A 25,216-nucleotide genomic window follows, 5' to 3' on the forward strand; every position below is an offset into this window, starting at 1 on the left:
CATGTAAGCCGAGCACTGTACTTTTCTTTTGCCAATCGTTTGAATCAGTTCAAATTAATGCATCAACATCCTCAGTTTCTTTTAATCGTCGCAATGCTTTAAATTATATCTACAGATTTTTACCATAAATGCATAAAATCCGCAGTCTTGTAATAATTTCACAGAAGAGAAGGAAACTTTTATAGTTGCATTTACATTTAATTTTAATGTAGCGTTTCCTCGCGTGCATAAATAAGTAAATTCCGACTTCAAAAAAAAGAAACAACCATCTCGTCGAAGTACGACAAGGGATTAAAGAACAAGTGCTCGGCCAGATCCGCTGTTTCTTCGACTTCGTTGAAGCGAAGTCTCGACCAGCTACTCGCGTTTGCTTCTGTTCACGTTGAGCCGGCTTTACGGTACCGTCTTGGTTAGTAGAATGTCTCTGACGTTGAAGTTAGTAGAGGTCGGTTCCGTAGAACGATGGAGATGATTGCACTTACATGTTCGATCGGAGGCGAGCAAGGATTGGCTCAGGTTGCTGAGCTGACTGAGCGGCTGGCTGCCGGAGATCGGCGAGCTACAGCTCGTCGTCGCCGGTTTCAGGGAGAGATTCAGAGGCGCGTCCGAATCGTTCGAACTGTTCGCGTTGGTGGTCGTGTACGACGTGGGCGCCGGTAGAACGGATCCGTTCGTCGAGTGCGCCGGTAGTTTGATCACCTCCACGCGATCTACCGGTTCCCTGTAGTCGTTCGACTCAGTCTGAAAGGGCAACGATCAACGACGGTAGATTAAACAGCTGTTGAAACTTCTTTATACATTCGTCGGTACTCGATACGACGGAATTCACGGTCGAAGACTCGACGCAGTCTTCGAAGACTCCGGGTGGTTGCTGAACGAGGCTGTATTCTCGAATTTTCAATACAGTGGTGTGTATTTGGTCGAGCCAGAAATAACTTCCGTTTCTTTATCAGACATTTATTTCGGTTTTCTATTTATTTTTTCGTTTTTTTTTCTTTTCTTTTATTCATTTGGAACCCTTAAATGTCTAAAAATTTCTTTCTTTTTCGTACCCAAGGTCACACGAAGGTCACGGTATTATAGGTTATTAGATTCGTCTTGATCTTAGCTATCGTGATATAACGATGGAAATATGTAATCCCATTTGAAAAAACATCGATGACCTTGAAATCTCAGAAATATGGCCTTTACAAAAAAAGAATGATTTCCACCATAACATGTGTCCCTTCGAACCAAACAATTTGTTCCTGAAGCATTTCCGCGTATCATTAACGATAATGGAGATATCGCTTTGTAACAGAGTTACTGAGACACCCTGTATACAGTATTCAAGATTTGAGGTTAGAAGCACAAAGATAGAAATTTTTAAAGATTCCGAGTTCTTTGGTAAAGCTTACGCTTTTTTCTCGATGCCTAAACCATATCCACTTCTTTGCCGGCCAATATTGAGTTGTTGCAAAAGTAATTTCGGTCTTCTTAATAACAATATTTATTTGACCAACGGGAGCAAGTCCCTGCGTTGCAGTACGCCATTAAATCGCCATTAAGTCGCATCAAGCAGCACATTCAAAGAAACAAAGAAAAAGGATCTAGAACGACACGATCAGTCGTTGTAAATTGTTGTGAACCGCTTTTCTGTAAGCTATCCATTTGGAAAACCGAAATTACAATTGCAATAAATCAATAATTATGAGACTGATATGAAGCGAGACCGTCGCGAAGGGACAGGTGAACATTTATACGGTCGCAGCCGAGGTCGCGTTGCGGCCAGATTAACGTAGAAGTGGCAATTACCGTAGCACGATTGTACTTTCTCGGCTCCATCATCAGCGACGTCGTTGTCGTGTTCGTCTGATGAGCGGTGAGAGCAGGCACCGGTGGTGGGTGCACGCTCACGCTCGGCGTGTCCAAGGATATGGTCTTCTTCCTGCCGCGGTTCGTTGTGCCAGGAACCTTTGGACCGACTATACTTGACGTGTACTTGATGATCTCCGTGTCGGGAGGCAGCCGCACACCTCCCAATATATTGCTAGGATCGCTGAACAAAATGCATTCCGATTAAACAACCTATATTACGATCTCCGAACGGTCTTCCAATTTTGCAACTTCACCCTTGATCCTTCGAGCGTTACGTCGAGAGTTTGGACTACTTTTCTTTTAGATGTTTATGATGCGCACGATTAGGCTGAATGTTCTAAATCATAATTGATTTTTGAAAAAATTTTTGAAAAAAGGTGGAGCACTTGTTATTAATGTTGCGACTGCAACTGTAACAGCGCTACAACCCCTGGGAAAGAGCATTCGAACACCTATTAAAACGTAATAATCTTTTTAACATTAAATCTGTCACGGTCGAATGATCGGTTACACGTTTTACAATTAATAAAATTGTAGAGACACTTTCATGGGAAACGATTGAATAAATTACGTTATTGTAGCAACTGTTGCAGTAAAAACTGTGTAATATAAATAAATTGGATCTTCTTATTTTTATATAGGATAGTGAATACTGATCGATACCAAAACTAAATGACTATTAAAAATAAGCTAACCATTTAAAACTAAAATCAACTATTAAAACTAAATGACTCGAATTTTTCTGAAATGTTAAAGCGACTAGTTTATTCTATAATAACTAAATAAGATACTAAATAAGATACGAAAAAAATATATGAACATTTTCAGTGTGGATATAAGTTACCGAGATCTACAAAACATTTTTCAAATTTTCGTTACACGTTCAGATGAACAAATTTAGCACGTTTAATTCAGTTTTGAAAAACTTATGCCGTTTTAAAAGGTGCTCGAATATTTCATGCCAGGTAGAACAAATATTTTATCGTCAGTATCGGTTCTTCAAATCTCGAGCAACACATGCCTTGAAATTTTTCAGAAACGTATCCCTGCCTATTCACGAACATCGTTTTAGTCTCTACAGAGCCGATTAACCGTTCGAATAGAATAATAAAGACGCGTTAATAAAATAACAAAAAATCGTTCTCGATTTCGTTCCGCGAAATCGCTAAAATTCGGACACCCGGCGAATATGGGATTTTCGTGTAACAGCCGAAGGGTTTGTCCGAAGGAGCGATCGAACGAAATCCGGGAAGCCCGCAGCGCTCAAAGGATGTCGAACGAACGACGTCCGGCTGTCGATTTTCGGTGGACTCCTTTTTTTTTATCCGCGACAGCAATATGAAATCGCGCGCAGCCGGCGTAACCGGCCGAAAGACAAATTGTTTAAAGCTCGGCCGGCGTTAAGGGCCATCGAACAATCGTAACAACGAAATTACATGGTCACGAGCGCCGCATGAAAGTTAAATGACCGTTGGCGCGGGCGACGGCGGGGGTGGAGAGGCCGGACGGATAATACAGAATTTACGGGGACGGATACGGCAGAGAAAATTGTTGCGAGAGAGAAAAATCGATCGCGCGGCCGAGCAGCGTCTCTTCCCGGTTTTATTCGCGGCCTGTCGTTCGTTCGTTTCGCGTTCTCTCGTATTTTTTTCTCTCCTTCCACCCTGGATCTCTCTCTCTCTCTCTCTCTCTCTCTCTCTCTCTCTCTCTCTTTGTCTCTGTGCCGTGGCACTTTTCATTCTTAACGATCTCTCTCACCTGCCCTCTTTCGCTGAACTGCGGGTAGTATCGGCGAGCATGGAAAAATAATTAATGGGAGAGGTAAGTGCGCCGCGGACGCGGCGTCGTCAGTTAAAAAATAATGGGAGAGAGAAAGCATCGATTTAACGAGCGGCCGCGCAGAGCCGAGCGCTCCTTCACCTACCTGACGACGTTCGTTTGCGAATTTGGCGTGCTGCTGGCCGAGGTATTGTGATGAGAGGACGTGACCGGCGCCTGAGTCGAGACCGGCAAACTGCTGCTCGTCATGCTCGGCGTCGTCGAGCTGCTGCTGTTCGCCGGCGTCTTGTGACTCTTGCTTGACTTAGCTGCGGCCCCGGAAACATAACGCGCCACCTCTAAATCGCTGTTCTGCAATCGCTGCTTCCGTTGTTTACGTTAGACGTCGCGAGAACAGTTCGAACGCGTTCCAATATCGCGTCGCTTTCGCATTAACACGTTCCGTGCCACGTGTACCATCGATGGTACACGCTTGCATGTTTACTTAGTGAACTGAACAAATTGTTTACAAGAAATTTAGAACCGAAGAATCAATTTCCACCGCAAGAATGGGCGTTGATAAGTTTTTGTTACATTGTTATGTGTACGAGAATTAATAATTGCACGTAATACATCAAGTTTTAGTAAAATATCAAAGTGTGAAGATTCGAGTAAAAAAAGCTCGGCACGGAACGTGTTAACCGTTCGAGTCCCAGGGGTTACAGTAATGTCTCCCTAATTGACCCTCAGATGGCCCACAAAAATGGACGATTTGGGAAGAGGAGACACGATTATTCGAGACTTGCAGCTCGTTTTTATAATTGTTGAAAATCGATAACTATAAAAACGAGTCGCAAGGCTCGAATTCGCGAGGCTCCTCTTCCCAAATTGTCCATTTTTGTGGACAATCTGAGCGTGAATTAGGGAGACATTACCGTATTCAGAAAACACGGTCGGAAAGTGGCGAACAGTGGAATAACGCTTGTCTTAACACTTAGCCAACCGAGTAGGGAGATCTCCCCGTTTCAAATTCAGTCGATTAATAGCCGAATGGATGATTAACCTTTTAGGCACGGCTGAATTCTGCGCGAGGCTATTTCTTTGGACGGCAGAGTCTGATATGTACTGTACAGAGTGTCTGTATATTCTGTCTGTATATTGTTAAGATACAGTTATATTGTTAACAGTTATATTGTTAAGATAAGTTTATATATTGTAAATTGATGTGAAGACAAAAGAAGTGTGAAACAATGCATATGAAGACGATTATTTGATTCAAACGATGACCGAGTGAGCTACTAGAGTAAGCCGCTATAGTGGCGCGTCGTTCAGAGAGATGACATCCGCGGAAACCACTATAGTGGCGCGTTGTGCCTAAAACGTTAACACGTTGAATGCCACGGAACTATTATAGAGATATTATAACCTACTATGTCTACAAAGTGGAAAGAATCTCGCCTTCGTCGAATCTGTTAACGATCGAAAGGCAAATAATTCGGAACGTTTCCATTTAGTTGATATTTGCGCATTTGTAGCTCGCGCTGGCTCGTAATATCCAAGAACACGAGCTTACGAAAACGAGAATTTATTTTTCTTTTTGTTTATTCATGTATTCAGTTGGTGGTTTCGACAGGAAAATCTTTTGTTGCGTTTTCAAAGTATTTTAAAAGAATTAGTAATAGAACTACTCTTTGCACTCGAGTGGTGACTCTGAGGCGTCATTAAAACTTATTATATCGCGTACTAAGATAATTTTTATATTAACAAAGTTTAGGGGCCACCTGTGACCGGCGCGTCCAAATTGATAGGAATACATATAATTTCAAACAAATGTCAATATCTAAAATTTTGTATTATTATCATCGTCAATTCAGTGACTCCTGTCGCAATTAACATGTCAAACATGGTTATACACTATAACTTATCTATTGCAGATAATATTTCAATATTATATGTATCGCATAAAAGAAAATTCATCGTGGCGCCACGGACGATTTCTGTAAAATCGGAGTGGCATTCAACGTGTTAATGAAAAATTAAAAACAATTGCTTAATTTTATTAAGATTTGCAAGAGGCACGAATACTGAAGAAACAATTGATGCCATATAAGTTTGCTTCGTAATTTTTGCTTAATTGAATGAAAAATTCTGATTTGATAAAAATTTTTGAGGTTTCTAGCGCGGTCGTGGAAGTGTTAATTGATTGCGAAGAGAATCAAGCGACGCGACAGCGCCCGTCACGATTGACGAACGAAACAAAAAGTAAAAAAAATGAAAAAAAAGCAGCTACGCGATGTACGCGCGTCGCTAAAGTTTGATCGCGATACAAGATCTGAACAGCGCGATCGCGCTGCTTGGGACTCGAACGGTTAACATCGGAGCCGAAAACAGCAGCGAACGATTCTTTCGAAGTACACATTTGCAACGCGAAAAATGGCAGATGTTAGATCGGCGAAGGGTAACGAAACTTTTCGGAGCCTACGAGAAATTTAGGAACCGTGAGAACATTGTAGAACCTTCGGTAACATTGTCCCCCCCCCCCCCCCCGAAAAGGCAGCGAACAAATTTAATAGTAACAGTAGCTTCGCCCGGAAAGTGCCGAATTTGCTGTGAATTTCCCTGCGCTACTGGTCCTACGCTTGTGTAATTTATTGCTACGCCGATGCTAGGGGTCGACGGAGTCGGTCAAGCGTGTGATACGGCACGCGACGCGAATTCCCGGAAGACACAAAATGGTCTGTTTGGGTGTGAGTCAGGTAAGAAAAACTGCGGGGCTATATAAGGTACGGTAAATTCTCTCTAATTTGTAATTTCCCAGTTTGTAAACAAAAATGGATAATTTGGGAAGAGAGAGATTATTCGAGCATCGCACCTCGTTTTTGTAATTGTTGACAATCGGCGACTATACAAATGAGCCGCGAGGCTCGAATAATCACATCTCCTCTTTTCAAGTTGTCGATTTCTGTTTACAAGCAGAAGGAAGATTAGGGAGAATTTAGGTAGGTGCTAATCGTCGAATTGCGTCACGTGGCCTCGTAATTGCCTTCGAATCGTGGCAAAAAATTAGAAAAAAGGATGTTAAGTCATCCTTTTTATTCTAGCATAATCTATTCTATGTACTCATAATAATGTACATAGACATGCTGGTCGCTGCCTTTTTTGCCGACTTCCACTCGAGTTTCTATAAAAACGAGCCGCGAGGCTCGAAGAATCGTGTCCGAGTGTCTGACGTTTACCGTTTTCAATACCGAGCTCCGGGCCTTCTAGGGAGAATTTACCGCGCACAGAGATGATAGAAATGATAGATGAGAGTGATTGTAGTCTTCAATAACGCTTTTAACACTAGATTTACGGAGCACACGAAACAGCTATTTAAAATAGTTTATAAAAGTAACAATAATTCATTTATTCTGATTTTTCACAAGTGTTATTGCAACATTTGACGTAAGTAACATATAAACTGAATAAATAACTCATTAATGTATCTTTAAATGAATATGAATGATCGTAAATTAAAAAATTAACGACCCGTCATTTTTAATGGTTCCGTAAATCTAGCGTTAAGCTTCGAGAAGATGGCGAAAAAATCAGTGGCACGTTGAAGCAAGGGGAAAGGTCGCTGGTGTAAAATTAACCCTTTGCCGTACTTTAATGTCTTCCATGTGTGTCGCCAATATTTAAACATACAAGTAGACGTAAACACGCAATAAATATGAAGTGTCTTTTTCGTCTAAGAAATTGTTGCGATCGTGAAAGTTCTAATCATTGTAATTGCTAAGAAAATGGTACGGCAAGCGATTTAAAGCGTTCACAAATGATTTAGGGATCGTTAAAAGTATCGTAGACCCCGCTAAAAAGCTAAATAACGAAGCTAGAGCAACTGCCGACCGATGTGATAGATGCGAGATGAATATACAACTACGCGAGGTAGAATGTTTTGCAGGAGCAGCTACATAGTTGCACGACCGGTCGTTGTCAGCGTGAGTTTAATTTATAGTCAGGGTCGGGACTGCTAACATGATTACAGGGGACAGTGAGTACTGTCTTCTCAACTTTATCCCACTGACTGACTATCGGAGGGACTGAAACGCAACGCCCCATGGAATTTAACCTCTGGATGCGCTAGAAGTGGCGATGCAATTACCAGAGTTGACACTACGTGTTTATTAAGCGGTGCGACTGTGTTTCGATGACTGTTTTGAATACAACGATCCTACAGACTCTGAAGGGTTCACTGTGTCACGGTATCATCGCGCCTTTGCAAGCTAAACTGTCGGAAGTCGATAAGAAAATTCTTGTGGAAGACCGACGAAAACTTTGCAACCGATAAAATATATGAAACGCACTGTCTACCGCGAAATCAAAGTAACTCGGGAAAAGAACGTTCAGATCGGAAAAATCGATAAGAGCGAAGAAAGGATCCGCCTGTAACCGGCGGTCAACGCGTTGATTAAATTATATAGGCAACGAGGCAGAAATAGAAAATTATACAGGGTGTCCCAAAAATGTCTCACAATCCGGAAATGGCGGGTTCCTCGGATCATTTGAAGCAACTTCTTCCTTTACAAAAATGTTCTCCGAGGCACCGTTAACGAGTTATTAACGAAAAACAGTGCCCAATGAGAGGCGAGATCAGCTGCCGCAAGGTGGCCGAGTCAACGGCGCCAGCGGTCGAGGCGGTCGAAGCTCAGCTCAGCTGGCGTGAGGCGGCCGAGCCAACGGCGCCAGCGGTCGAGGCGGTCGAAGCCCAGCTCAGCTTTTGCGAGGCGGTCGAGCCAACGGCGCCAGCGGTCGAGCGGTCGAATCCCAGCTCAGCTTTCGCGAACTGGGCTTCGTGCGCTGGTTGGCTGGGCCGCCTCGCGTCAGCCGTACTCGATTCTTATTGGTCACTGTTTTTCGTTAATAACTCGTTAACGGTGCCTCGGAGAAAATTGTTGTAAAGGAAAAAGTTGCTTCAAATGACTGAGGAACCCGCCACTTTCGGATTGCGAGACATTTTTGGAACATCCTGTATATGAAACGCACTGTCCACCGCGAAATCAAAGTACAGTAATGTCTCCCTAACTGACGCTCAGATTGCCTTGAAGCTCGTTTTTATAGTTGTTGACAATTCGTGACTATAAATATGAACCGCAAGGATCGAATAATCGTATCTCCTCTCCTTAAATTGTCCATTTCTGTGGACAATCTGAGCGTTATAATTAACGCGAGAGACATTACTGTAACTCGGAAAAAGAACGTTTTAGATCGGAAAAATCGATAAGAGCGAATAAAGGATTTTGACGTCCGCCTGTAACCGGCGGTCAACGCGTTGATTAAATTATATGGGCAACGAGGCAGAAATTGAAAATTATATATACTCGTAAGAACGTTCTCGCGGCGGGTTCGTATAATGGCATAGGTCAAAGAATAAGAGTTTGTTGTAAAACGAAATAACCGTTGCGATACTTACACTTACTGGACTTGTGAGATGAGAGGGACGGGGGATTAAGTAGAGAGGCAGGATAGGGTGGCAGGAGGCTCTCGGCACCAGGTGGAAACCCAGGGAGTCCTGCCGCTCCTTGTAACCTCGCGAGGTAGTCGTGTGCCGCCAGGTGCGAGGCCATCGTCCACCATGCTGCGCTCGCAGGATTTATACCTGTACACAACCGTACGTAAATGTAATAATTAACCAGTTAGCTGCCGCGATCTCTTTGAAAAGCGTTAATGGAATTATTAGACCAAGGATTTTCGTGCAGTATAGAAATTGCCTGTATCAACTGCGAGAAATATAAAATTACATAGAACGTTCTTCTTTTTCTTCTCGAATAATTCTAATAAATTAACAATAATTTATTGACAGTTCAAAATTCATTTTACCAAAAATGCATGAAATCCGAGATCTAGTAATTATATACTGTATACGTTTGATTTTCTTCTTGTTTCGTTTAAATACGATACTTTTATAAAATATATAATTCAATAGATATAATTGAATAGATAAATTCTAGATATAATTCTTAACCGGTTGATCGTTTTCGACGAGTACACTCGTCGCGGCGAAATGGCAACACTTCGCGTCAAGGCGAGTATACTCGTCGAAAACGACTACAGTAATGTCTTCCTAACTGGCGCTCAGATTGTGCGCAAAAATGGACAATTTGAGAAGAGGAGATGCGATTATATAATTAACTATATAATAATTTTATAATTGCTGACAATTCGTAACTATAAAAACAAACCGCGAAGCTCGAATAATCGTATCTCCTCTCCCTAAATCGTCCATTTTTATGGACAATCTGAGCGTCAATTGGAGAGACATTACTGTAACTGGTTAAGTTAAGCAAAACGATCGATACGAAACTATGGGATTGTTAAAAGTAGAAAATAATGAAAACGGTTAATTACCTAAACTCGCAGCTTGACTGGCAGCCACGCTCAGAGTGCCGAGGCTGCTATGGGAGTACGGGGGTGGCGGTGGCGCCGAGGCCGGCGTGTGGCCCCCAAAACCGGGAGCAGAGCCACCTCGGCCCAGGATGGCGTAAGCCGACGGCAAATGGTGGGCCCCCAACCCATATCCGCCGGGCATTCCACCGAAAAGCGACGAAGCTGCGCTGTCGCCCCGTGGCCAATACGCTGCAATCAAAACCAAAACGAACCGGTCCAATTATATGCTCGCGCACCAGGCTACCTAGTCAGTTTCGCCCTCGTACGTACACCTCGGAACCGCGATCAGTGCACGTTTCCATAACAAAGTAGCCTATCGATTACAATCCGTGAGCCAAGTTCCCGGTCAAAGTAGCCGTTGCCGGTGGTCAATCAATTTTTTACAATCGACCGACAACCGATAATTGTCTGTTTATCTTCTCCGTTTACGTTTATTCCGTATTTACACCGGTCCAGAACGAAACAGTGTTTCGTCGACGTTCAGGAATTTACGCGCCGGTTACGTATTCATTCGCACCTCGAGCCAAGGTGTTGCTGATCGATTTTATTTGGAACAAATGGATCGCTCGTTTACCCTCTGTTTAGCCGATCACAAAAATTGAATTGAATTGTTTTTTTTTAGTCATTCCCTAGTTGGTATCACTGAATTTTTGTCGGCTTGCTAACCACTTCTTGGAAATATTTTTGTTCAACATCCCCATCGAATAATACATTTAATTAAATTTAATTTGTCACTTCTGTTTATTTGCTGCCTGTTCAGTGGATCACAAAAATTGGATTGATTTTCCTAGTCATTCCCTGGTTGGTATCACTGAATTTTTGTCGGCTTGCTAACCACTTCTTGGAAATATTTTTGTTCAACATTCCCATCGGATAATACATTTAATTAAATTTAATTTGTCACTTCTGTTTATTTGCTGCCTGTTCAGTGGATCACAAAAATTGGATTGATTTTCCTAGTTATTCCCAAGTTGATGCCTCTGAATTTTTGTCGGCTTGCTACCCCCTTCTTGGAAATATTTTTATTCAACATTCCCATCGGATAATACATTTAATTAAATTTAATTTGTCACTTCTGTTTATTTGCTGCCTGTTCAGTGGATCACAAAAATTGGATTGATTTTCCTAGTTATTCCCTAGTTGGAGTCACTGAATTTTTATCGGCTTGCTACCCCCTTCTTGGAAGTATCGTTGCTCGACACCCCAGTCGGTTAATATCTTCGATATAATTTCCGTATTTCCGAGCGTGGAATTTTCGAACGTCGCGATTTCGATTGAAAATCAAATAAATAGTAACAGATCGAACGCGTAGAATTGCAGAATTGGAAAGGCATCCGATCGATTAGCAGGGCCTCCTGAGCCAAATGTTTTCCAATAGGCGCATTTATTAAGTCCACCAATAATTACACATTTACCAGTAACGAAGCCAGGGATTCGCCACTGCTCGAATAATTACGACTGGGGATGGTCGTGGAAACTGATACCTCCATCAAATTTGAACAGCGCGAAATTTCGCCGGCTGCGTTGTTTAAATTGCGATAGGAAAATGCTCCTCCTTCCGCGCGGTCCTTGTTATCGAAATAATCAATAAATTAATGAACGACGGTGCCGCGTCGATACGCCGGCGCCGAGCAATTCTTTTTTTTCCTGCTCTCCTCCGTTTCCCCACTTAATTTGACGCTCTGTTTTCTCTTCTTGCAAATTGTTTCAGCGGGATCCGCGTTTCTATCGGCGCGCCGGCGACAATTTCGGTTAATTAACCAACTATTTGCGAGAATTCGAATTAATTTGCTGGCGATGGAGCGAGCTGCCGTATATACATGCATACGTACACACGCGCGAATAGAGAGAGAGAGAGAGAGAGGGAGGTGCAGAGAGAAAGATTAAGGTTAACAGAGGGTGAAAGAGGGTGTGCTGCGTAGAGACGTCAACAAATGTTTATGAATCCGCGAGGCCGAGGGATAATTGGTCGGTTGCACGCACTGCCGAAATATTTTGCTTCCGCTCCGTAACCGTGTTAGAGGGACACGCGGGCGCGCGGACCACAGGGGGCTGGAAAGTTGCATAGGGGAGAGAAAGCTGCAGCCCCGACGCGTGAAAATGCAACGAGGAGATGGGAGAGCTGGGATACGCGAAGGCGGGTTTAAATAATAGAACCGGCCGCTCGAAAATAAATCGCGGCCATTATTATTCGCTCGCGAACACCGGCCCCGGCGAAATCCCGGAATTATTTAATCGACGGTGCCCGCCGCGAGGAATTACCGATTGATTATCGAATATAGAAAATTTTGTTGCGCCGGAACAACGGCCGCGTTATTTTCCCGCTCCGACCAATTATTTTTCTCGAAAATCCTTATTGTTCCGCTTCGAAACCCGTTGCTTGTTACACGTACGTTGAATGCGAGGCGAAAATTGAAAATGCTTTGAAGTGGCCGAACTTTGAACAACAAAATTCATATTCGGTCCGTTCATATTTTTCGTATACATACATATATGTATATCTATACATAGACTTCATTAACGAAAACGAGTAGGCCAAACCCCAAACAATCGAACCGTTTATGAAATTAAAAGCTCCGAGAAACATTCATCTTAACATTTTTCAAAACTTTCGTTTCTTGCAACGATCGCAGGCAATATTTATCGATATCAATATTGATCGATGCAATAAGCATTTTGGAGAATCGTCCGAGGCTGGAAGAAGCGAGCGCGTTTCCCCGCGGGAACGAACCGGAAGGCGAGGGGTTAACTGAATCATCTCGATCGGAATTATCGGGTGCGTGCTTTACCCTATCAGCCGGGCGACGATTAAAGTATTAAGTCGCGTCGCCAATAATAACGATAATAATCATACTAGCCGGTCGGGCCGCGAACGCTGCGCCGCATTCGAGACTGCATTCTGGACTGCAGCGGGAGCAGGAAGCCCGGCAAATTGCAGAAGCTAGGAACTCGTTATGGTAATGCCGTTGGCAGGGCCGCCGCGCCGCGCCGCAGCAAAAATGCCCCGCCGGAACACCTCGATACTTTCTAATTTTCATAAACCGCCAACAATTTTCATTAAACTATCCCGCTTTGTCGCGATTAACAATTACGCGCGACCGCGCGCGCGCCCCGTGACCCCGGGGCTTTGTTATGTAATTCATTACGCGATCGCATTATCGTGGATTACGGGCGAATCTATTCCGTGTTCTCCAATGAAATAATTGCTCGGTTGGCACCGTCACATGTTCGATTCCCTGCGTGTATTTGCCGACCGAAAAGGTCTGGAAAAATTGCTTTTCTCCGAGGATATCGGAGAGCGAGGCGATGGCGAATGCGAAATTTGCGTCCGAGTTGCGTTGAATTCAAGGATTTTGGTCAGATCGATTAAAACGGCGCATTTTGGGGAAGATAATTTTATCGTGCTTTCGTAGATACAGTAAATTCACCCTAATTAACGCTCAGCTTGTACACTTTGTACACAAAAATGGACTATTCGGGGAGCGGAGATACGATTTATTCGAGCCCTACGGCTTGTTTTTATAGTTGTTGACGATCGGTAACTATGAAAACGAGCCGCAAGGCTCTAATAATCTTATCTACTTCTCCCTAAGTTATCTATTTTTGTGTACAAGCTGAGCGTTAATTGCGGAGAATTGACTGTAATTACAAATACAAGCGATGACTTTTAACATATTTATACAGGGTGTCCTAGGTTTTAATGTACGCAATTTTTCAGAATATTCTATGGCACTAACTAGGAAAAAGATGTTACATGAACGTAGGTCATTCAAAGTTTTATCGAAAAGTTACAACAAAAATACGGAATACGTGTGGAATAGTAATCGATTTGCTGTCACTGCGAACATTGGCTTAAATAGATCAGCAATATTTACATCGAGTATATTTATAGTATATTTATAGTAGTAAGCAGTGATTACTACTTGACATCGTCTAAGAATTTTGAAGTCGAGTAGTAAATTCTTCCCAATCGCCCTTCAGTTTGTAAACAAAACGGATAACTTGGAAAGAGGAGACTCGATTATCCGAGCTTTGCGGCTCCTTTTTATAATTACCGATTGTCAACGACTATAAAAACGAGCACCAAGGCTGGAATAATCTTATCTCCTCTTCCCAAATTGTCCATTGTCGTTTCCTTGCTGAGCGTCAATTAGGGTGAATTTACTGTATTTCTGTCTAACCTCTTGCTCCTCTCATTCTCTTCACAGTTATGACGACTAGAAGTTTTTCGATTGTAATAATTTCTTGAAAGAAGAAGAGAGAATTCGTGTTTATTGTGTGCCTGCATTTCCTTGAATATTTAAACATTGTGGAGAAAGAAACAGAATTTTATATTCCAACTTAAAATTACGAGTTAGATTCGTTAAAGTACAGCAAGAATTTAACCCTTTGCACTCGAAACCAAATTAACGGAAAATTTAATATAATTTTTGTGACCTACTGTATTTCCATTTTATACAACCTAATGCATTTTATACGTATGAAATTGAACTTTGTCATTGATGCAACAAGTTATCCCTTCAACAGTTCTTCAAATATGAACAAATTCGATTAATAAAATTATTTTCAAGCGTGACATAACAATCTTTAATGGCGCCTTAGAGTCGCCATTCGAGTGGAAAGGGTTAAGTCTCTGAATCGTCCGAGGATCCTTGCAATTTCCGATTTTCTTCGCACGAGGAAGATCTGAGATCAAGTATCTAGGTCAAAATTAAAGTTTCTATGGCACTGCTCCGGATCGTTGATCTTAAAGAATTCGAAAGTCCTACTGCGTCAATCGACTGCATTGAATCGAACTAAATTGACCTGTGCAACGTTCCTAAATAATACAAAATGCACAGTGTCCGGACATCGCAGACCGTTTCCACGGTGCCAAACGTTAAGTACGACAACGGACAATCGACAAAGGCGTATAAAAGGAGCACGATAAATCCGTAGAATCGAGAATAAAATGAACTTAAAGGAAGATTTATCCCGAATCGAGGAGAAAAATCGCCGAAGAATGGAATCGTACGAGGTCGAGCCGAGGGAGCAGCTTCGAGAAGAGCGTGTGCTGCGAGTAAGCACGTGACCGAACGCGTGACTCGATTCCTACATCGGCTTTAACTCGACTCGAGTCGGCCATATTTTCCCGCATTACGTATCTTTCTGTTGATTCAAGCCGCGGATCGATATACGAAAATTCTACTCCCCCACCTTTGTAACGAGCACACACCGCCGCAAATACGTTTCCGTCGCGGACGTGTCGCAGGCCGCACACGAGCCTCGAATCTGCTTCTGCGCGTGTATGTGTGCGCGCGCGTGTACGCGTGTGTGTGTGCCGGTCGATGAGCGTGTGTTTGTACAATTTATTGTTACAAACGCGGCCACGAGTGTACCGTTGATTTTCTACGAGTACCGCGGCCTTGAGCAAGGCCGTGGCATTGAAATCCAAGCGCCGCTTTAATTTATACCGGTCGTTGAACCCCCGGCTGGCTTATACGACTACTTCACCGGCTGAGCAGCTGCATAATGCAGCTCTAGGTGCATACATATATACACAGGCGCGCGCGTATGCACACGTACGCCGGCCGACGGATTGAAATTTTCCTGACGGATTTTCCCTTTCGTTTGCTATGCTGCTTTTCCTCAGTTTTTTTCTTGCTTATCTTCTCTCTCTCCCTCTATTTTTCCTCTCTTTCTCTCTCTCTTTCTATTTTTCGTAAATTCGTTCTTTGGTCTCTCCGCCGTTGTTTAGACCTTGGACAATAAATTTTCTGTGCACGACTTGCTTCAGTTCATGGCAATTCCTTGACATTTTTCTATCGACGTCTTCGGAATTATTTGATCTAGGATTGAAATTTTCCTGACGGATTGTCCCTTTCGTTTGCTGTGCTGCTTTTCCTTAATTTTTTTCTTGCTTATTTTCTCCGTTTCCCTCTATTTTTCCTCTCTTTCGCTCTCTTTCTCTTTTTCGTAAATTCATTGTTTTGTCTTTTCGCCGTGGATTTAACCTTGGACAATAAATTTTCTATGCACGACTTGCTCCAGTTTATGGCAATTCCTTGGACATTTTTCTATCGACGTCTTCGGAATTATTTTATCTAGGATTCGATCTCCTTGCCACGCTAAATTTACAATCTTCTCGATTTAAATTGGCTTTCTCCGGCTTAGATTAATTTCTCTCTACCTCCAATAACGTTTCTCTCCGTTTTCGGAGGTTTTCTACATCGCGGAGGTAAATTATTATACGTTTCACGATTTTATATTTGGTCGATCTAACTGTAACGCAGTGTACGGAAACGATTAAATAAATGGAAGTACAGTAATGTCTCCCTTACTGACGCTCAGATTGTCCACTAAAATGGATAATTTGAGAAGAGGAGGGTACGATTATTCGAGCCTTGCGGCTCGTTTTTATAATTGTGGACAATTTATAACTATAAAAATAAACCGCAAGACTTGAATAATCGTATCTCCTCTTCCCAAATTGTCCATTTTTGTGGTCAATCTTGGCGTCAATTAGAGAGACATTACTGTATGCTGAAAAATGGACAATCTGGAAAGAGGAGATACGATTATTCGAGCCTTCCGGCTCGTTTCTATAATTATTGACAATCGATAGTCATAAAAAACGAGCCACAAGGCTCGAATAATCGTATCTCCTCTTCCCAGATTGTCCATTTTTGTGGTCAATCTTGGCGTCAATTAGGGAGACATTACTGTATGCTGAAAAATGGACAATCTGGGAAGAGGAGATACGATTATTCGAGCCTTCCGGCTCGTTTCTATAATTATTGACAATCGATAGTCATAAAAAACGAGCCACAAGGCTCGAATAATCGTATCTCCTCTTCCCAAATTGTCCATTTTTGTGGTCAATCTGGCCGTCAATTAGAGAGACATTACTGTATGCTGAAAAATGGACAATCTGGGAAGAGGAGATACGATTATTCGAGCCTTCCGGCTCGTTTCTATAATTATTGACAATCGATAGTCATAAAAAACGAGCCACAAGGCTCGAATAATCGTATCTCCTCTTCCCAAATTGTCCATTTTTGTGGTCAATCTGGACGTCAACTAGAGAGACATTACTGCACGTCGGTATTATTATTTTCGACTCTTTAAAATGCCCGAAACAACCAAGGCATTCCTGGCACCTGCGTCGTGCGAACTATTACGAACCGTCGCGAACAATTTTTATTTTACGTCAGGATCGGATAGCTGCGAACGATCCATCATCCAAGGACTATCAACTAAATCCTAAGGACTGAAAGGAAGCGTCGCGAATGAAAAGGCCCGCGGAAAAGAAATTTTCCTCCGCGCCGTTTTTTCGTTTCATTACGCGAGCGGCGCGCGGGACGGGTGGCGCGGGGCGAAGGAAGCTCGTCATTTAATTGCGACATTGCCATCATTAACTAGCCTGAAATTAACGTCGGTGGACGGGAACGATCGACTGATAAATAATTTCGGAAATTATACGGCAACACGGGACGACGCTCGGGCCCGATCGTTTATATCCGAGCGCGAACCCATCCCTCCGTTCGCTTGGTTCGCGCGAGATACACCGTTTTCCCGATTGACTTTTAATACGGGCACAAATTTCTTCTTTTAACGATCCAGCGACGCCACTGCCGCGCCCTGCCTCGTGCTTTCCTCTTTAATCCCGGGCTCTTTAATGGCAATCCATTATTCGTGTAATCGACCGACCAGCGAAGAGCATTAAACCGGGCCGCCATTTTCGGGGATGTTCCTTGGTTCGCCGGCGCGGCGTTCCCGATAAAAGAACACCTCTCTTCCACTCTGCTAAATAGTTAAACATACTTTTCGGCGACAATAGCGTTTCTTGGTCGAGCCCGGTTTAACTCGCGGACCTCTGGTTGACTCGTCGTTCGTGTACGATTGGCTCTTCGACGGCAGTCGCGCCGCTTGCTTTCTTCATCTTTGCATTAATTCTGCGAAGTCGAGTGGCGACTTCAAGACGCCTCTAAGAAATTGTCATTTCGCGTTTCGAAATAATTTTAACGCTATGCTATTTTAAAAAACTGAAATAACATTTGAACTATATTTCTTGGATGTTAAAAGGCAGCAAACTAACTATATAGCATTGTGCTTATTTAACTAAGAATTAAGTACGAAAATTCTTGGATGACTTATCTTAATTTTAGGAATTTATATTACCGCCATTTTCGAAATGTTTTTTAAAATCTAAAATTTCCAAGCTATTATGCCGTCGTCAAACAAAAGAATCATATCTAAGATCTGCGAAAGTTACCAAAGTGTTAAGGCATAGTGTTAAGGATGAATGTGGGTTAATCGTCGGATGAATAAATGTTCTCGTCGACCCTGTCGTTGCAGCAAACGATGCAACAAGGAAAACAAACTTACGAAAATACCTGAAGCACCCACGCGAGACTCGCGTGCTCATCGAGCACCGATGATTCAAGTTTCGGCCGCGATTTGTAGAAGAAACGGATATTTAGAATAAATAACGGATAATCTTTAAAATAATGCCGTTAATAAATGGTGTCACAGACGGAGAAGCATAGGGTAGCAGATGGGGAACAATCGCAGCTTGTTCGACTCGGAGCGTCTCCAGTCCATCGCTAATCCTGTCCGCCCTCGTTCTCGAACCGTGATCCCCCACCGTCGACCGGCTTGCTCAAAAGCTTAATCATAAATCGATAAACGTGACGCATCGCACTTGAGATACGTCTGCCTCGTTGTCGTCGCTCTATCCACCCCCCCCCCCCCTCCCATTCCCCGAAATGCTCTTCCTGTTCTGTTCGGATTTTGCGGCAGCCCGGCAAATCCTGTTCCCTGAATTTCCAACGTCACGATACGCGGCCCTTCGATCTTCCTTTATTTGGTAACTCCGTCGAGCAACGCATAATCTGCCCCATCATAATTCCTTCGATTTCTAAGAGAACGCTTCGCTGTCTGAATATACGTGCGCACAGATTGGAAATCGTTCCGCGCCGAATTCGTGGCGTTCAGAATTTTTGAAGTGGAAGTCGTAAATTGATAAATATTAAGTACTTTGGGGGAATCCTTTTAACGAATTAATTCGTTCTAGAATCTCGTTCGCGTTATGGCATTCGCTCTTAATAGGGCACATTGATGTATTGACATATTTATGTATATTCGTATACGTACGCTCCCCTCGAAAAGTACATATTAGGACAGCAAGAGAAAATTAAATAAATTTGAAAACCAGATAGGAAATTGTTACGATTTCTTAAATTTAATTCAAAGTTAATTCTATTAAACTGTAATAAGTATTATTCAAAGTTAATTCTATTAAACTGTAATAATACTTATTACAGTTTAATAGAATTAAGTATTAACTAGAAGACTTTAGTTAGACTTAACTTTAATAGAATTAACTACATAAACTGTAATAAGTATTATTACAGTTTCATAGAATTAACTTTGAATTAAATTTAAGAAGTTGTAACAATTTCCTATCAGCTTTTCAAATTTATTTAATTTTCTATTAAACTGTAATAAGTATTAAGTAATAAGTATTAAGTAATAAGTATTATTAGTAATAAGTATTAAGTTATAAGTATTAAGTAATAAGTATTAAGTAATAAGTATTATTAGTAATAAGTATTATTAGTAATAAGTATTAAGTAATAAGTATTAAGTAATAAGTATTAAGTATTAAGTAATAAGTATTATTACAGTTTAATAAGTATTGTACTGTAATAAGTAATAAATACTGTAATAAGTATTATTACAATACATATACATAGTTTATCTTATTATAGAAACGACGTCGATCTTATCAAATAAATTCACCTATAATTTCCGCCGATTTATCTCCACCGCGATTTTTAATTACTACCAAATATTAATACGAAATCTACGGCACAGTTATTACCGAATACGATGATTTCGCAGGAAATAGGATAAATTTAATATTATATATTTAATATATTTAATATATTTACATCGTATACATTGGACATACGCGTAAATAAAGGAGGAGGAAGGGGTGGGGTGATGGTTCCTGATTTTATTGTGTTTCCCCGTGTTCGTTGCAGCATTTTTATTTAATGAGAAACGGATGCCCCGCTGTACAAACTCTGAAAAAAATTTGCTTCGTTAGTTTCGAAGCTGCGCGGAACGGTAAACAATGATCCGGAATTTCTACATAAACTTTAATACCGAAGAGAAACTCGCCTAACAGACGCGGAATCCCCGAAAATCGGGGAATGCGGTGTCGAGGAGCGGTGAAAATTTTATCAATTACGATGTCCCTCCCCCGGTATTGATCGCGGTGATAAACGTAGACGAGCTTATCGGCACAGTAAATTTTGCGACGCTGTTTCTGAATCACGGCGCAGATCGTGCCGGCTAAGCTCCCAGGTTTCGGAACTTCCATACGATTTATCCGCGAAATAACTTTTCAACGAGGATAAATCCCATCTGTACGCCGTATTCAGAATTCTATCGGTCCTCGATCATAGATCCGTTAGATTAACACGATTCACGCTCCGGGAACAAGCGCGCGCGCGCGCGCACGCGGCCGCCCTCTTCATCCCTACGGTACACGGCCGAAGAACTTTTTGATAAAATTATTTCATGCAAACGGGTATTACGGTTTAATTCCTCTTCGTTCGGCGAATCCGCGTGCCCGGTTATTGATTCGGCTCGGCTCCGCGCGTCGTTGATACTTCCGAACGTAAATCTTCGTAACTGGTATCTGTACGAAACCTTTATTTCCCGGGTATCGGCACCGGCACCGGCACCGGCACCGGCACGGAACGCGGAACGGCTCCGTGTTTTATAGAAATGCGAAAAACGATCGTTAATGTGACCGTTTTACGCGTCCCATTGTGCCCCGGAAAACGTTGGGAAAAATTTCGCAACGTGGCCCATCGCGCCGCGTCTGACGTCTTTCAATGTATATATATATATATATATATATATATATATATATATATATATATATATATATATATATATATATATATATATACGATTAATTCGGTTTTTCGAATTTCGAGCTCGTAATCCCGCGCGAAATTACTTTGATCAACTGAAAAATCTTTCCGATGAAAGCGGATTTCACGCATTTGCGAGCAAATTCAATGGCCGGGATTTACAATAGAACATTATTCCGAAAGAAATTTCTGCTTCGCTCCTGTTGCAACCGGTGCACACGATTTTCATCTCGCCGAGTGAACCGCGGTCTAATTATTCAATGGAGAAGTAGGAATTAAATCAAGGAATAAAATGTCTTTGTGAAACGTAAAATTTGGGAAAGAATTTTCTTGCTGACGTTAACGCATTGTTGAAGCGACAATGAGAGATTTAGACTGACTTTTGTCGAGACTTGTTCTAATATTTGCCGCAAGCAACATTAACCCTAGAAAGATAACCATATGACAACGTACGTAAAAGATAACCATACGCTTCAGAGGCGCATGCTTTTCTAAGGCGTCAATTTTATACTAACAATGGATATTTATTTAAGTTAATCTAGTCATTTTAAAGGTTTGGCATTATTGTAAAAATAAAATGCATTTATATTATATTTTTTTATATTTTAAGTAATTTTAAACTTAAATCACTAGACCTCTATGAAAAATTAACAAAAATCAACAGTCTTCGGTTTATGGGAACAAATCCCGTAAAATATCACAAAAAATAGTGTTTTATCCTTACAAACTAGTAGACTATAATATAATCAGTGTAAAAAAAACTATAATATTATAAAAAATTTCTTTAGAGACAGTCATGACAAACGTCTTTCTTGTGTTCACCACAAACTGTCTTTTTGCATTTGGCACAGGTCATCTTTGACATTCTTTTCTTTTTAGACGTGCAAAGACTGCAATAACGCCTTTTTTTGGCTGAGGGTTCTTCTTCATCATCTGTGGAAGCCTGTACAGCAGATTTTGGAAGAATATTTTCAATGTTGCTTCGCACATGCCTTGGCAAAGTGGGTGCTTCCAGTCTTTGCGTCATCCACGGTGCAGTCAGTTGTTTATTTCGCAGGCGCCTCTGCGACGTAGGTTATCTTTCTCGGGTTAATACGTTGAATAAATAACTTGTAAATGTATCTTTACGATCTGAATAATCGTGAATTAGAAAATGTTGTCCTGTCATCTTGGCAGGACCCGTAAACCTAGTGTCGATAGAACTTTTCCTTTGATACAGATTTTACTGTTTTAAAGCAATTAACTGTGTGCAGTCGGAGCCGTTTTAACTCGAAATCCAAAATAGTTTGTCTGACCTACAGTAATTCCATTTCATGTAACCTGGTGCATTTTATACATACGCAATTGAATATTTATATAAATTATATAATATTTATGTCATAATATTATAATTAATATTTATATGATTATATAATATTATTTATTTATATAAATACTTATATATTTTTATAAATTAATGTTAACACTATGCCGTCCGCAGATCTTAGATATGATTCTTTGGTTTGACGACGGCATAATAGCTTGGAAATTTTAGATTTTAAAAAACATTTCGAAGATGGCGGTAATATAAATTCCTAAAATTAAGATAAGTCATCCAAGAATTTTCGTACTTAATTCTTAGTTAAATAAGCATAATGTTATAGTTAGTTTACTGCCTTTTAACACCCAAGAAATATAGTTCAAATGTTATTTCAGTTTTTTAAAATGGCACCAAAGTGGTACCACTGGCATACAACAGATAGTTTTTGCATGGCACCAGCGTGATGGTGCCATCGGACGGTATAGTGTTAATTTCTACAGCTTAAACTGTTCTTTCATATCAAAACGATGCGATGGTAAAAAAAATGAAGAAAATGAGACATTAAATAGTCAATTTTGTAAATTCCGTTTTTAAGAATGGAAAATCTGAGATAAACCGAGACAAGTTATGGCAATCAAAGTAGATTTTTTCTAATGTTTAGAACTATTAAGACCATAGTGAAGTTAATAAATTTATAGAACAGATCATATATTCTGCGGTGACCGTGAAAACTGTGTGTATTATAGAATTTATGTAAATATTCAATTGCATGCGTATAAAATGCACCAGGTTAGGTAAAATGGAAGTACTGTAGGTCAGACAAACTATTTTGGATTTCGAATTAAAACGGCTCCGACTGCACACAATTAATTGCTTTAAAACAGTATAATTATCAGGTACAGTATAATTATATATATAATAAAACAGTATAATTATATATATTATACTTATTGAAGGAAAGATTCTATCAACACTAGGTTTACGGGTCCTGTCAAGATGACAGAACAACATTTTCTAATTCATGATTATTCAGATCGTAAAAATACGTTTATGAGTTATTTATTCAATATATTAATGTTGCTTGCGGCAAATATTAGAATAAGTCACGACAAAAGTCAGAATAAATCTTTCATTGTCACTTCAACAATGCGTTAATGTCAGCAAGAAAATTCTTTTCCAAATTTTACGTTTCAAAAAGTAAAACATTTTTACGTTGTACGTTTAGAACTAACAAGACCATAGTGAAGCTAATAAATTTATAGAACAGATCATATTCTGCGGTGACCGTGAAAACTGTGTCAAATTGACACGAAGGAATGACGAGGGCTGAAATGACTTTCTCAGATTATTTTATAAAAATCGGAAAAAGTGGAGAATTTCTTTCGAACACACTCGATGATTGCATCCGAATAAGATCCGACTTCTCGTTGCAGTTTGCAGCTTCGTACACATCATGAATGCACAACAATCCTTGACACGTTCCGTGCCGAGCTTTTTTTACTCGAATCTTCACACTTTGATATTTTACTAAAACTTGATGTATTACGTGCAATTATTAATTCTCGTACACATAACAACGTAACAAAAACTTATCAACGCCCATTCTTGCGGTGGAAATTGATTCTTCGGTTCTAAATTTCTTGTAAACAATTTGTTCAGTTCACTAAGTAAACATGCAAGCGTGTACCATCGATGGTACACGTGGCACGGAAAGTGTTAATCTAGTAATCATTATTTATTTAAGCGATCTACTAATGCATTTTGAATTCAAATCTTTTTGAATCCGTGCCTTTATCCAGTGATTCAATTCACTCAGAATCGCAACCGTTTTCAAGCAACAAACGAATAGCGAGTTACTGAAAACCGGCTCTTCGGTAACTTTTTCTACCATTTTCTGCGTTCGCTGTCCGCAGTGACGTAGGAAAATGAAGACCATAAAACACTTTGGAGCGCGAGAGAGCGATAGAATCGATAAATAATGTATCCGCTGTTTGTTTCAGCCCACTCGTCGCGGAGACCCTAATAAAAAAAAAAGTCTCGAGCCTGAACGCGGAGGTGGAACGGGGGTAGGAGAAAACGAGGGTAGGCGGCGATGCCGACGGGGTCATCGTCGACCATTCAGGACGTCATCATCCTCGGCGTCGACTGGTAGCGACGGTCGCGTCGCGTCGCGTCGCTAATTTCCTGTTTTTCCGAGCACGTTAATAAAGGACCCACTCCCTCCGCCGGGAGGGTGGCCGGAGGGGCAGGGGCTGAAGTGACGTGCATTGTTTTTCCCCTAATCGATGGCCACGCCGAAAGCTCTCTGGCGTTAAAATCGTTAAAATCGCGCAATAAACGTCCGTCGCGGAAAGTTCGGTTATTACGAGAGGCGCGAGCGAATCGCGCGTGCTCCGAGCTTGACGGACGCGCGCGCACAGATTTATTCCAAGACACGTTCGCCGGACAGCCGATTTTACGACCGCGTAAAAACCGTCGTGATCTGTTCCCGGCAACGGAATCGCTCGATCCCGTCCGAACGCCGGGAAACTTTTCGAAAATGCTGAGCCCGAAACGAGAAACTCTGCTGAGATTGTCGGATTTCATCAAAATTCACAGCCTTGCCGTGGATCCAAGGTTTTTACATTTCACGCACTTGTTCCGCCAGGTCTCGAGACGACGTGCAGCAATTTTCATGCGATTATCTCCAGCGTTTCCTTAATTATCGTATTTTAGTGTATACCGCTTGCGGAGACTCGACTCGCGTGGGTCCGTTTGTCGGGGAGAAAGATCGAGGGTGGAGGGATGTAGATCTTGATCTACACGAAGGTTATCTACACGAAGGTTACCTTGTGAATTGGAATGAAATGGCGCAATTGTTATCGGATTTGATAGACGAGCAAGTGGTATCACATAACAAGTACGAGACTTGAAAGTTACACGGTATTGTATCGAGTCGAAACAC

General features: G+C 41.4%; 1 protein-coding gene across 14 annotated transcripts in view; it reads right to left on the reverse strand.

Annotated features, from left to right (window-relative positions):
• LOC117221835 (bromodomain adjacent to zinc finger domain protein 2B) overlaps window positions 1–25,216 on the reverse strand; it is a 396,271-nt gene that overhangs the window by 32,766 nt on the left and 338,289 nt on the right. For 13 of the 14 annotated variants that reach the window (XM_076523808.1, XM_033473108.2, XM_033473111.2 and 10 more), the window contains 6 exons: window positions 10,003–10,230; window positions 9,068–9,253; window positions 3,782–3,944; window positions 3,616–3,633; window positions 1,795–2,038; window positions 483–741 (listed from right to left, as the gene is read on the reverse strand). In XM_076523808.1, coding sequence (XP_076379923.1) covers window positions 483–741; window positions 1,795–2,038; window positions 3,616–3,633; window positions 3,782–3,944; window positions 9,068–9,253; window positions 10,003–10,230 — 1,098 coding nt within the window. The remainder of the gene's footprint in view (window positions 1–482; window positions 742–1,794; window positions 2,039–3,615; window positions 3,634–3,781; window positions 3,945–9,067; window positions 9,254–10,002; window positions 10,231–25,216) is intronic. The other variant, XM_033473112.2, reaches the window with a different exon arrangement.

This window comes from Megalopta genalis, chromosome 7 (genome assembly GCF_051020955.1).
Source record: "Megalopta genalis isolate 19385.01 chromosome 7, iyMegGena1_principal, whole genome shotgun sequence".
In the NCBI taxonomy this organism is placed as follows: domain Eukaryota; kingdom Metazoa; phylum Arthropoda; class Insecta; order Hymenoptera; family Halictidae; genus Megalopta; species Megalopta genalis.